We start from the raw sequence: 14,046 nt of genomic DNA, 5'->3' as shown, positions 1-14,046 counted from the left end.
CGCCATGCCTGCCGCAGAGAGCTTGCTTGTTTCCTTCGCAGCAGGTGGATGATTGGAAGAGGAGGGAGGGGAAAAGAGAAAGAGACGACGACGGCCGAGGGACAACAGCGATAGAGAAGAGGAAGGGCGCAGTGAGCGAGGCTCATGGATGCAGCAGGAATGTGAGATACAGGCAGGGAAAGAAAGAGAGCTTGCAAAGACGAATCGAGAGCAGACACAGGCAAAGATACAGAGACCCACGGCGTCGGGCTCCTCTGTCTTCTTCTGTTCTCAGTGTGACTCCCTTCCTCGCGCGATGCACCAGTGGTGGTGACATGACGGTCTAGTGGGATGGGGGATGGAGGATGAGGAAAGGAAGAGAAGCAGGGAGAGAGAGAGAGAGACGAGAGAGAGAAGTGCACATGTCCGACATTGCAGACTTTGAAAGGCAAAGGGTGACGGGAAAGACCGAATCGAAAGAAAGGAGGGGGGCATACCGGAGCGGTGCAGAATGGAAGGGAAACAACATGCTGTTGAGTGGCACCGAGAGAGAGGAGGGGAGGGAGGAGCGAGGAGGTGGTGATATGGTGCATCTGGTGAGTGCTTGGGCGGCGATTTCGCGGTAGAGCGTTAAGGCGGGCAAGAGTAAACAGCGGTAAGAGGGAAAGTAGGGAGAAAGGGAGGACACATGCTGGATGCCTTCGTTTGTGTTCACGGGTACAACAAAGGCTCTTCGCTCGAACAGCTGCACCCCGATTCGCATGCCTCGCGCTCTCTCTCTCTCTTTGTTGGCGAACATTTCTTTTTATGTTGTTTTACCGGCTGCCGTTGTTCATCTAACTTCGTGCGTGCGTGTGTGCGTGTGTGCATGTGTGTGTGCACATGGAGATGGTGAGAAGAGGAGGAGCGAGCTCAAAGAGGCCGTCAAATGGAGGTGAGCGAGGGCGGGGCAGCCGGCCGGAAAAAGAGCGCAGCACACCACAAAAGGAGCCTCTCACATACACACACACACACAAAAAAACGCACATGCACGGTGCGCCACACGAGCATTACCGCTACACAAAGCATGTCACGTGGCTCTCGGTTACGTTCGTCTTCAAATCATTATGGGAAGGGAAGGGATGCCCAACTCTGTCGACAACAGCAACGCAAGAACGCCGGCACAGACGCAGAGAACGAAAGGGAGGGAGAGAGAGAGACGGTGGCGGATGCCCGGGGTGGGAGAGGGGGGCCTAAAACAACACAGCCAAAGGGAACAACCGAAACACTGCTTAGACTCGCGCACGCCAACATGCGCACTTACACACAGAGATAGAAAAGGCACGGACAGGACGCGGAGAAGGAGTGAACCGCCAACCGCCGATAGGACAAGCGGGATTGGGAGGGGGACAGGTGGCCCCCCCCACACACCACCACCTTGATCAGTTGCGGCGGCGGCGGCGTGTCGCCAGCAAGCGCAGATCCTGCTCGGCCTTCGCGCGGTTGGTGATCTCGTCCAGCTGTGCCCGAAACTGCTCCTCGTACTCCTTGCCGGCGTTGGACTTCTTCTCGATGAACGGGTGCTGCTGAAAGCTTTCTATGATGAATGTCAGGCGATCCATGCCGCTGCTTGTCTGTCCCTCGCTCGCCACCAGCAGCACCATGAGGTAGGCATTGAGCACTGCCTCCGTGAAGGGCACATACTCGGTGGACACGCCGAGCAGCACGTGCGTCACGGCGTACAACACAAAGAGGCGCTTGTGTGGGTCATCAGGGAACTCCTTCATGCGCTTCGCCACCACGTTGAAGACGTGGACGGAGCGCAGCGGGGAGTAGAGCATGAGCGCTTGCCGGAGCGTCTCGCACGCAGACTCGCTGACGCAGTTGTCGACGAGCTGGCACACTGCCTGGATCTGGCTCGGGCTGATCTCGAGGCCTCTGGCGCCGCAGTTGTTGTACGTACTGCCCAAAAGTGACTGAAGGCGGTTGTCCATGTTCATCTCCGGCGCCTCGCGCTTGCGAGCGTACACGTTGGTGTCTGCACCGCCAATGCCGCCACCAGCAGCGCCGCCGCCCATCGCCGGTAGCACCAACGCCCCACCGGCACCCGCCCCGCCGCCGTAGCCGCCAGCCACAAGAGCGCCGTTAGTGCCGTCCAACTGCGCGCCGGGGCCGCGCATCATGGCATCCAAGTTGAACTCGCCACCGCCATTGTCCAGGGTTGGCTCGCCGATGCGGCGCCGGTCCGCCATGGTGTATGTGTGGTTGTGCTTGCCAAAGCTCACACGGATCGGTGTCCCCTTGATCATGGCGTTGGACAGCCCCGCGCGCGCCACCCGGGACGACTCGATTGTATCGAAGTGGCCAAACCCGATCCCGTTGCTGGCAACGAACTTGCTGAAGATGAAGCCGTCGTAAGGCGCGAACAGATCTTCCACGTTCTTGGCATCCGCATCCGCGGGGAGATGGCCGAGGTAGATTATGTTCGTTGGCGTTTCGTTGACAGGGATGCCGTCGGCGGTGAGGGGGACATTGCCGTAACTGTGACCGGTCATCCCCGCCGGTCCCTCTGCGCCAGCGCCGCTGCCACCTGCTGCATCGCTCGCATGCTGAGCGTCGTGGCCATAGTTCAAACTTAGCATGACCCCCTCAATCGGTCTGCCCTTCATCGTCTCAATGGCCATCGTGCACTGTTCGACCGTCTCGTAGTGCAGGAAGGCCATGTTGGAGCGGCCAAGACGGGAGACACTCGAAATGGGGCCGAACACCTCGAACACCTCAGTCAGCTTCTCATTCGTGATGTACGGGACTAGGTTGCCGACCCACAGCACGTTGGACGGCTCCTTGGCCTCCCGCTCGTGCCGCGCGCGGCGCGGCGGGGGCAACGGAGCGTCGCGACCGTGCTCCGCCTCGCGCGCGCCACGCTCGTCACGTGGGTCGCGGCTGCCGTCGTACTCGCGCTGACGACGGGCCCCAGGCGCTAGTGCCGGCGCGGGGTCCGTGATAGGCGGCTCCTCCACAACATTGGGATCATGCGGCAGGTTCATCTCCTCCTCTGTGTAGTCGTGCATCTTGCTGTAGTTGAAGATCGCGGCACCCAACTCGCGGCTCTCGATGAGAGCGTCGACGGCGGCCTTGGCCTCCTCGGTGCGCCGCAGGTGCACAAAGGCGTACGACTTGCCATCGTGGATTGAGATCTCCATGACGCGGCCGAAAGGCCAGAATGCGCGGCACAGCATGCTGCGCGAGTGAAAGGCCGGGTCGTAGCTGCCGACCCAGACGGTGTTCGTCGGGTCGCGCATCGGCGGGTTGCGAGGGGCTTCGTCTCGGTGACGGCCGCCGCCGCGGCGACTGCTCCGCTCGGGGCGCTCGCCACGGTCATGACGGTCGCCGCCACGCTCGCGCCCAACGCCGCCGCGGTGACCGCGTTCCCCCCTGCCGTGACGCCGGTTGCGGCTGCCGCCGTCATAGTCGTCGTCGTACCGCCCCGGGGGGTGCATGCCGCCCCGATCGCCGCCGTATGGATCCTGTGGGGGGTACTGCTGAGGGTGCGAGGACTGCGGCGGAGGCGCAGGAGCACCAGATGCGGCGTAGGGAGAGATGGTCGGCACCTCTGCGCTGATAGCGGACGGCGGCATCAGGTAGCGCGGCGCACTCGACGGTGGAGCACCACTGTGCGCGGGCTGTTGCGGCGGCACCGGCGGGCCACCTCCCAACGGCGGCAGAGGAGCGCCACCGCCGCTGTGGCCGGGTGGCATAGGATAGCGAGGGTATGACCCGCCACCAGCGGCTGCTGGCGCTCCCCCGGGGGGTTGCGGCGGTGCATGCTTCACCATGCCAGGCGGCATCGGCGGCGGGCCACCACTGCGCATGCCGGGTGGTTGCGGTGGTGCACGACCCGGCGGCATGGGCGGCGCTGCCCCACCGTGACCCGGTGCCTTGAATCCGGGGGGCATGGGCGGCATCGCTTTCATCCCCGGCGGTCGCGGAGGCATCTTGCCCGGTGGAATCGGAGGCGCGCTCATCGACGCGAGTGCACGTGTATGCACTACTCAGATGGGTGAGTGTAGGAGCGTCAGCGAAGCTGCGAGAGGCAGCTCTTAGGTGCCAAAAAGATGAGCAACGGTCGACAAAACAAAAAGAAAAGGACACGCGAAAGCCCGCACACACCTGCGCTCGTGGTTTCGTTCGTCTGCGCTGCGATGGAGTCTGAGCGGGGAAGGCAATGACCCTGCTGCCTCTCTCGTGGAGCTTCTTGCTTTCCTTCCTTTGTCTTCTTGGTGGGGGCAGGAGAAGGGACCTTGTCCTGTATCGCGGCAGCTTAGCTCCCTCACTGTGCTGGCTGAGTGTGTGTGCGTGTGCGTAGAGGGGGAGAGAGGGAGGGAAACGAAAAGGAGAAGATGTAGAAGGCAGCGCCGGCCGAAACGGAGGCTTTCCTAGCCTTCCGACAAGAGAAACAAACCACGAGAAAGAGAGAGATACCGCTCCGCTAGACCAGAGACGCGGTGGACATGATAGCATCACCCGCACACAGATAAAGAGAAGAGCCGATCCGCACTTGCGGCGCGTAGAAGTGCGTATTCGTTTTTTTTTGTTTGTTTGGCACCGCTGTGCTGCTGCTACTTCCTTTTTTTGTGTGTGTGTGTGTGTGTTCATCGCTTCATTTCGTTCCTTGCTACGCCTATGCTGCACCCCCCCCCCTTCCGACACACAACACACACAACTGTTACTTCGAGACACACACACACACAGCTTACGAAGAGGAGGAGCAAGCACGAACAGAAACCAAAACAAAAAAACAGCGACAAACAACAAAGATACCAAACACCTGGAAAGCCTGTATATATATATATACACATATAAATATATATATAGAACGAAAAGAGCACCGCAGCGTGCACACCGAAAAGAGGAAGCTGCACACAAGCACTCATCCGCCCACACCTACAGATGTACATGCATAGCATTGCACCTGCAGTGTGTGCTGCCGTCACTTTTCGCTTTTTTCCTTTTTTGGGAAACTGGCCTACACCTGTCATGTTCAGCCTTGGTGCCGGTGCATCCACGCTCCTGCTCACTCTGCTAACTCCCGACCTCCCGCTCTCCTCTCCATAACACCCCAGTCGGTCCCGTTCTCTCGTCCCGCCCCCACGTCCCGTACTGCCTCGGTAAGGTGCGCCGCTGATGCGGCGATAGAGGTGTGACCAAGTGAACGAAGAGACGGCAGTACTGCACAGAGAGAGAGAGAGAGAGAGGAAGACACGTTCGCAGAGGCATATGACGCGTTTATAGACGCGGAGCTGCACTAATCGAGAGAGCGAGCAGAATAGGGAATGAGCATCGAGGGCAGGGGGGAGATGAGGCGATCGTCCGGGGAGAGGAAAGGCGAGAGGCAGGCGCATCAGTAAAAAGGAGCAGACACACACACACACACACACACACACACACAAACGCACAAACGCACACGCGCAACGCTGCTAAAGCGCTTGCGTGCATGTCCATGCGTGCAGTGTATCCGGATTTGCGTTTTTCTTTCGTTCTTGGCTGCGTTGTTGTTCTGTCTGGCTCACTCAGCGATGCAAACCAGAAGAAAAGAGCAAAACATGCAAAACCAAAATTCGAGGTGCGGAACCTGGAAGAAGAAAAAATGGAGAAGGGGCAGGTCTAACGAGAGCAGGCAGCAGAAGGGAACAGTGAGAAGACGACGATAGAGCGAATGTCTGCGCGCAGGGTCGTCTCTGCCACCACCCCCCGCTCCCTCTCGCCTTCTTCTCATGCGCACCGAAAAAAAAAACACTCACTCTTGCAGGCTCACTCTCGCTCCCTTCAGCGTCGCAACAGCCCCCGTCCTCCTCGCATTTGCCTCGCCCTCACCTTTGCGTGGTATGCGTATGTCGCCAGGGTGTGGGGAGGAAGAGGAAGAAAGAGGTGTCGGATGATAGATGCATGGAGACACTGGTAACAACGACGACAACAGTGAAAAGGAGAGGGGCGGCAGAGCGTGCGTGTGCAGGAGATACGCACAGATAAACAGGCAAAACAAAAACAGTAAAAATATTTATGCGGCATAAAGCAAACAACAAGACGGTAGATGGGGACACCGGGTCGAAGGAAGGGGGGGAAGGGGGGAGGGCAGCGCGAAAGCAAAACCATCGACAGAGAAGAGAGAAGGAAGGCCGGATTCCGCGCGATGCCGGCTTCGCGATACGTCGAACTCCCGGCGAGGCAGCGCAGAGAAAAGAACGGAGAGAAACACAAACGGAGAAAGAACAACAGGAGCAGGCGTTCTCCTGCTGTTTTTTTTTCCTTTGCGCGCTTGCCTCCCCATGCATGTCCGCTCTCCCCCACACAACACGAGTCAAGCGCCGCTCTGACCCCTGCAGGCCCTGCCACAGGCCCCCCATCCGCGCCGTGCCAAGCAGAGCGAGAGGCACGCCCGGTACACCAAATGCGCCGACTCAGTCGGCCCGAGAGCACCGCCCCATGCCCCGAACTCTGCCCGCCCACCCGCGGCCTCGCAGGTCGCCTCACCGCAGCCCTCCCCCGCCCCCACTATGCCGGGCGCCACCCCTGGTGCATTCTCTGCTCAGAGGCGGTGCGGTGGCGCCGGCTCCCCACACACCAGTACGCGGTGCGACGGCCGGGGGTCGGATACACGCTCCAGTCACGTCGACACCTCGCCCATCATGTGGATGGCGCAGAAGCGTGCACCGCCGCAGCACCGCGTCCACGGCCCCACCGCCGGCATCAGCAGCGATGAGCCGCTCTGTCCTCCCCCCCCCGCGGCGTGGGGTGCCTGATCCAGCCCCCACAAGAAGGGGCTCGGCATTGGTCCGGGGGCATAAGGGAGCTGCTCGGCTTCGTCCCGCATGGTGGGTCGTGCGGGACCCTGAGGATGCGACGCACTGAGCGGTGTGTGTCCTCCCTCCCTCCCTCTCAGAGTCATCCGGACCAGTGAAAGGAGAAGAGTAACGAAACAAAAATGAGGAAACGCACTGACAGGGGCACACAGCGGCGTCGAAGCAAGGATTTCGCCGCCGCTCTCGCGCTGTGCATCCCACGGATCAGAGAGGGGCGGGAGCACAGAGGAGAGGGAAGAGAGGGAGAAAGGACAACGACTACGCAGGGCTCTAGACATCGCCTCTCTTACGCAGGATAAACACGGCATCGTTTAGCACCGCATACTCGATGCGGAGGTTGCCCTCACATAGGTAGGGGAGCCTGGTCCAGCGAACGACCTCGAAGCCCATTGGCACCAGCACGTTCTCGACCAACTTCGACATGGACTGCTCAAAGGAGGCACCGCGGCAGCATTCCCCGCCCTGCATCGGGAGAAGCTCACTGGGTCTCTTCTGCTGCGGGCCGTCCTCGACGAACGGGCACCATGGCAGAACGACTGCGAGCACTAGGAGGCCGTTCGGCTTGAGCGAGTCCCGCATCTCCCGCAGGAGTGTCTCCGGCATGTCAGCGCGGTCGAGCACATTGTTGCATGCAATCACATCAAAGTAGCGGCGGTCTAGCAGCTGCTCCGCGGTGTTCATGTGAAAGGGGTCATCATGCGGCAGCACCTCGTAGCCGCGGCGACGAAGCCGCCACCGCATCGATACCGAAAACTCCGTCACGTACACCTTCTTGAATAGAGGGGCGATATTTGCCGTCACGCCGCCATCGCCGGCGCCGATGTCGAGGAGACTGTCGAACTGGAAGTCCGACGGCAGTGGGGACGTGAGCGGCGCCTGTGGCGGTCGCAGCAAGCGCCGGATCTGCTCCGTCGAGTACACGAACATCATACCACGTCCGACGATGCCTTGCGCGGTGGTGCGCGAAAGAAAGACAGAGAGGAAGTCCGCCAGCATCAGCTTCCACAGACTCATATTTCGGGAGCGGATAAGAAAGGCTGTCGTTTCCGCGTCGCAGTTGCACGCCTCGAACAGTTGCAGAAGGGAGTGTGAGATAAGGCTCGTCCTCGGCTCGTAGATGAGTGCAGGGCGGCCGCGATGACCGCTGATGTACAGCTGCAGATCTTTCGAGAGTGCCTGCATGTTGTTGTTTGCTTTTCCAGTACGAAAGGACGGAAAGAACAGACAGGGGGGAAAGCAGAGGAGAGAAACCGAGAGAGTAAGCAAGCCCTGCTGTCGTCGCGGCGCTTGTACGCCTTGGAATGCAGCTCGGGGCTGTAAATTTTAGTTTTGAGCTTGTAAGGAAGTAGGTCACCGGGCGGGGTGGGGTGGAGGGGGAAAGCTTTTCGGGTACGAGTTACGAGAGCTCAGTCTCTGCGCGAACACACGCCTATACCCACTCACACGCGCACCCGCTCAAGCACTCACACACCTCTTCAACCACCAGACAGGGGGAAGAGGAGTGACAAACATACACGTCCGAGCGTTGCCCTGTGTGGTGCGGAGTGGACAGGAGAGAATGAGTGATTGGGGAAGGGGAGACAGGAGGATCGGCTATTGCTACCGCGTCATAATACTGCCCGGGCCACCAAACGAGAGCAAAGAGTCCAACGAAAAAGAAGGAAGGGAGACCGAAAGGATGATGATGAGCCCGTAGAAATCAATCCCGGCGTGGATGGCTGCTGCTGCGATGGCCTCGAGTCAGCCACGGAGCCTGGAGGCGAGAGAGAAGCTGAGCACTGTGCCGTCAGTTGCTTGCTGCCCTCTCGCTCTTGCCTTCGAAAAATGCACTGTGGCACCCTTTCAGCGCCATGGGCATCTGCTCTAGGATGAAAACTCCAGAGCAAGGCAAAAAACTACCGAAACAAGAGGTTTGTGGTGTGCGTCGATGTGCCGATTCACTTGCACACAGGTCGGCGTCAACAGCTGGCCAACACGCAATTTCTCTCTCCATAGCGCAAAGACAAATCGATACTGAAAGAGCCTACGACCTCACGCACGGCCTGCCTGCAGAAGCGGCAGCGTTCGCCGCCCCCTTTTGTTTTCACGTCTTGGCCACACCATTTGTGTGTCCTTGTTTGATTTTTCTGGGGGGAGGGAGGGAGGGAGGGAGGAGGTTTTAAAGTGTGCAAGGTGGCCTGAGTTTTAAGCGTGTACCTGACGAAATAGGGCTTGCGTTTTGGGATCTCTCGCGTTTTCTCGAATTTCCTGTTTGTTTATTGATGGAGGTGAAGAAACAAAATGAGAAACGAAATGTGTCTGTGTGTGTGTCAGTGAGTGAGGGGGGGGGGGGGGCAGGGCGGGTGTTAGGAAGCAGAAGGATAAAGAACTAATTGATGCGCCCATGCTCATATGAGGGAGGGGAGAAGGCGAGGGAAATGAATACTCCTCTTTTCTCTTTTTCAGTCGCCGGGCAGAACCTCGACCAGCACCCGTGCGCCTTCTCTCCACCGCGACCATCCGCCCTGTGTTTCTCCTCATTCAACTGTTCGCAGGCAGCGATGGTCGCATCTCTGGCCACACACGCATACACGCTCGCACAGCGATACGCCCGTCAACTGATACCCGCCCCCCATCGCTACCCCACACGCACCGGTGCGCCAAGCATATGGGTTAGGATCCAGAGAGTAAGATACATTAAGTGCAAGCTACGAACTGATTGAGAGCACACAACACACAGAGTAGCAGCAAAGCCGGCCAGCACACAAATCCGAAGGGAAATGACGACACCGCACGTCACATACGCACATACACACACAGATACACACACACAAGCACACAAACACACGACACCATCGTCCAAGCGTCCCACAAAGACAGCGCAAAACCGCCGCCCACTCATCAGACGACAAGAGAAAACAAAGCAAACATGGTAAGAGATTTATATCATAGAAATACAAAAGAAGAGATGCAGACTGGAGAGACAGCGATGTGGGTAAGGGATTCGCCACACACACACACACACACATACACACACACAAGCGCACGCACGTTCCTTTTTTCATTAAGCCCTAACACACAGCACGGCACCTTTACACGCATATACACACATACAGGTGTATATGTATATATACATATATATACATATATATATATATACATACATATATATACATATATATATATATGTTTGCACACACATAAAAGTGCGCATACCCGCTTCTCGGTCTGCTTCTCTGCTTGGGTCCACTTTTCTTATTGCTTTGGAGCAGCATTCTCTCTTCCTTCTGCACGGCTGGTCTGCGCTGCAATTCGCAGAGCTTCGTGAAATGCCTGCAGCACCACCGAAGCTGTGGCCGTTGCGGGCGCGATGGACGCGGCGTTTGTCAGCATCGGCGTAAGCGCGGCGCGCACCTCAGCTGACGGCGACAGCTCCACCGCCTTGGACATCTGCTGCACCAACTCATGTACACCGACGTGCGAGGCTTCGGTTGCCGCTGGCAACGACAACGGCGACGACGAACGCGCAGTCGACTTCAGCCTCTTCAGCGCCGCCTCAAGCTCCACAACGCGCTGTTGCAGCTCAAACGCTTTTCTGTAGAAGGCGGCAAACTCGTCGACCAGCGACTCCAAGTCCTGCACCTCGGGCAGGGCCGCTGCCATGGTGGTGCCACCGTGCGGGGCATCGCTGATGGCACTAGAACTTTGCTCATCAGTTGCAGCAGCTGCGATGTTGCTGCTACTTCCCGGTGCAGCAGCACTCTTGAGCACCGGTGATACAGCCACGGAGGTCTCCGTGGATGACACGGTGCTCGATGCACTCACCTCGTCGACGCCGACAGCCTGTTCCTGCAGCGCGTTGGCGTAGAAGCGCGCCTCGGCGCTGGAGGCTTTGCAGCTTTGTGATAGCGCGACTCCACCCGCCTTGCAGGCGGACGCGGGTGCTGAAATCTGCTCGGTGCCGCACGCCTCATCATCTTCGCTGCCCTCGCCGCCATCATCCCCAAACATGAAGTCTTCGATTTTGACCGAGTTTCTGTGGCACAGCGCCAATACCTCCTCGTCATCAACGTCGTCCAGCCCAACCACCCCCTTCGCTGGTGTTGGAGAAGAGTGGGCCCAGTTCACCGCCTCCGTTAGCGCAGCCGGATCGACAATGGGTTGCACGGCTTCCCGCGGTGTGGCAGTAGCCGGCACGATTGCCGGCCCGGCGTCCTGTGCCTCCCCCGCGGCCTCGCCCAGCACAGCTGCCGCCTGCGCCTTCCGCCGCAGCTCCACCTTCACCTCTTCCAGCTCTCGTTGCTTCGCACGCAGCACCTCTTCCTGCTCGTGATACTGCAAGGCAAACTGCGGATTCCGTGAGTGGATCAGCACGCGCGGTCGACACATCGTGTCCACGACAATGATGCCGATGTCAAGGGAATCTGCGCCTGAAGCAGGGGCGCCTAGCGTGGGCAGCCGCCCCGCACACGCTGCGGGCTGCTGAGTGGTGCCGGTGCTACCCGTGACACTACTGCTGCCGCCGTGCATCTCGTGCTGAAGGCGGCTCATCAAGAAATCTTTGTCGCCTGGGCCGAGGCTGATGCGACGGGGTCGGTGGTGAAGGCTGCCGCTGCGACTCGACCTGCCGCTGCCGGCGCCAGTGCCACTTCCACTTGGGTTGCTGCCTGTCAAGCCGCCAGAGCGGGATGAGCAATGCGGATAGGTAAAGCGCGGGTCCTTCCACGTGGTCGTCTGCGTTGCGGTGTCGATAAAGTAGCGTCGGCCGTCGTTTGTGAAGTGCTCCTCCCAGCTTGGCGGCAGCTTCTTCAGCCCGCGCCGCGAGCTCGCCAGCGTCACGTGCGGGATGGTACGCATGCGGTATCCTGTCACAGCTAACGTCAAGTCACGGTTTAACCGGCTAAGCGCTGTGATGGAGTTGTACACACATATGAGAACGGAGGTGAACATGTTGCCGAAGCAGAGCGCCGGCACAAGCATCGTGGCGGCGTGGTGGTGCAGTGGCGGCGGCATCGGCGTGTTCTGAATGGACGCCCAGCTCTGCTCCTCACCGAGCGGAATCGCCTGACTGCGGGCCTGCACGGTCGACACCAGCCAAGCCTGCGCTGCCGGGTCTTCGGCAAGGCATAGCATGTGCATTGTCGCGCACCGACACGTGTCGGTAAAGGCCGTGAGCGAAAAGAGCAAGGACGAGCCCGACTCTGACTGCAAGAGGGGCAGCTCCAACGCCCGTGTCAGGTTGTCCAGGCCGACGTCGAGCGCGGAGAGGGCGTCGTTCGTGTTCTCAGCCGACATCGCTTGCGCGTTGAGCACGAACGAGTCCGTCGTGGGAGACGTACTGGCCGCCGCGTTCACGTCGCCTGTCTTCTCCTCGAACGCAGACGGTGTCGGCGGAGGCGCAAGCTTCAGCACGAGCTCCGCGTGCTTGTTAGATAGATCCAGCAAGTCCACCACGCTGGTCGAGTCGAAGGCGATGAAAGTGGCCTCCATACGCACAAACCGGTGGTGCCGGGAACCGATAGACGGGAAAACGAAACCGTGCGTCTGCGAGGTGGCACAGCGACTGTGCACGCCTTCGGTGTGGTCGCTGTCCGAGACAGCGTCGTCTTTGCCGCCGAACGGTGGCGACACGCTCCCCGCCGCACGGGGTGGAGCTGACGGCGAGGCGTTGGAGCCAATGCTGTCGGATGCTGCCGCAGCCCAATCACCGGTCGGCTTTGCGGTGCAGGTTAAACTCGCCGCCTTTGATAACTGGTGCTCCTTGCGGTCGAGCAGGCGCTCCATGAGAGTGCGAATGCCATGCGGCAGCAACCCGCACTTCTCCGGGGTGCCGATCAGGCCCATTTGCTTCATCTCCTGCGTTGCGCCGTACACAAGCACGATCGAGCTGAGGCAGTGGTCTACGACGGCAGTGATAGCTGGGTTCAGCGTCGCATTCAGCATCGGCTCCAGGGAGGACGCCAGTCTGTAGTGGATCGGCACTCCAGCCGCAGCCTCCTCCGGACTGCCCTCTGCGGCAATGAACTCCACATTGGTAATGCGGCCCAGCAGATCGTCAACGCCGTACGTCACTGGCGGGCTGTTCACAGCCGAGACGCACTGGTGCAGCGCGGCACTGTCTTCGCTCAATGGATCGTAGTTGAAGGCAGCGGCGTCCAGCACCGGGCCGCCGGGGTACTGCGGCTGAGGATTGCTATAGTCGATCGCCACCAGCTGCAATCCACTGCGCAGCATGGAGGAGCTCATGCGCGTGCCCACGGGACTGTGCACCGGAGAATTGCCACCGCTGCCGCTCCCATGCGGCGTTCCGTTAGACGGCCCCTTCCCCTGCAGAGACTGCTGGCAGATGCTGTTGGCGGCCGCGCTCGTCGTGGTGCAGGCCGGGTGGAGGAGGGTCAAGGAAGGCGGGGTGATGGAAGAGTCGGCGGGGCTGCCATGAAACGACCCGTTGAGCACAAAGTCGTCCTCGGCGGCCGGCTGCAGCATCACCGCCCAGGGCTCGCCAGCGAAGGACTGCAAGGCGATGTTCATGCACCAACGCACGCAGCCAGTGTGCGGCGAAGAGCCACCACTGACACCGCCAGTGCCGAAGCTGTTCACCAGCAACGGCAATGAGGTTCTCGTTGCCCCGCTTGAAACGGCATTAGTAGCACCGGTAGCCAGAGCGGACGCCGCCGAGGACTTGTTGTGCGTGTGCTGCGAGGAACCGTTCGCTGTGGAGCTGTGTGGGGACTGCTCCTTGAGAAGCACCGCTGCGGGTAACATGAAGTCCGCGCCAAAGCGCTCCTGCCGCCCGGAGCACGGAAAAAAATAAGCGCCCGCTTTTGCCTGCCCTCGACTGTCGTCGGTGCCCGTGATGGTGATGATGCGGCCAAGAGGGCGAGGGCAAAGACGCCGCCGGGGTGGATGGCGAAGTGGAAAAGGAACGGCGAGGGAGGGGCTTTCGGTCCGTCAGCGAGGGAGGAAGGAGGTTACGGTGCCGCTGCTATAATCGCTACCCTCGCGCCCGCTCGTTGCATGTTCCCTTGTAGAGCGAAATGTGAGTTGTGCGCGTGTGAGTCGGAGAGAAGTGTCCTCTAGGCTGCAGTGAAAGGGCGCCCTCCACAGCGTCAGACTCGTTGGGCCGCCTCCTCCCTCTCTCCCGCTGCCTTGCTTCGCCACCCCTGTGCTCTTGTCAACCGGGAGGGGACGGGGTCGTGAGCAGCAGCGGTAGTGAACAGATAGTGATATGCACGATGACCTATGCGTC

At 59.9% G+C, this 14,046-nt stretch overlaps 3 protein-coding genes across 3 annotated transcripts; all 3 read right to left on the bottom strand.

The window, feature by feature from the left end:
* Positions 1–1,400: 1,400 nt before the first annotated feature.
* Positions 1,401–3,260, bottom strand: LMJF_30_1110 (putative RNA-binding protein; the record flags this gene model as incomplete). The annotated part of the gene is made up of 1 exon (XM_001684654.1): positions 1,401–3,260. The coding sequence occupies one exon, from the start codon at positions 3,258–3,260 to the stop codon at positions 1,401–1,403; it is 1,860 nt and encodes a 619-aa protein (XP_001684706.1).
* A 3,828-nt stretch (positions 3,261–7,088) lies between these two features.
* LMJF_30_1100 (putative DREV methyltransferase) lies at positions 7,089–8,000 on the bottom strand (the record flags this gene model as incomplete). The annotated part of the gene is made up of 1 exon (XM_001684653.2): positions 7,089–8,000. The coding sequence occupies one exon, from the start codon at positions 7,998–8,000 to the stop codon at positions 7,089–7,091; it is 912 nt and encodes a 303-aa protein (XP_001684705.2).
* A 2,052-nt stretch (positions 8,001–10,052) lies between these two features.
* Positions 10,053–13,043, bottom strand: LMJF_30_1090 (conserved hypothetical protein; the record flags this gene model as incomplete). Its single annotated transcript, XM_001684652.1, has 1 exon — positions 10,053–13,043. One exon carries the CDS (start codon positions 13,041–13,043, stop codon positions 10,053–10,055), a length of 2,991 nt encoding a protein of 996 aa, XP_001684704.1.
* Between the last annotated feature and the right edge of the window lie 1,003 nt (positions 13,044–14,046).

Source organism: Leishmania major, chromosome 30 (genome assembly GCF_000002725.2).
Source record: "Leishmania major strain Friedlin complete genome, chromosome 30".
Taxonomy (NCBI): Eukaryota; Euglenozoa; class Kinetoplastea; order Trypanosomatida; family Trypanosomatidae; genus Leishmania; species Leishmania major.
Note: the sequence above shows the minus strand (reverse complement) of the source record. Positions and strands in the feature narration are given on the sequence as shown.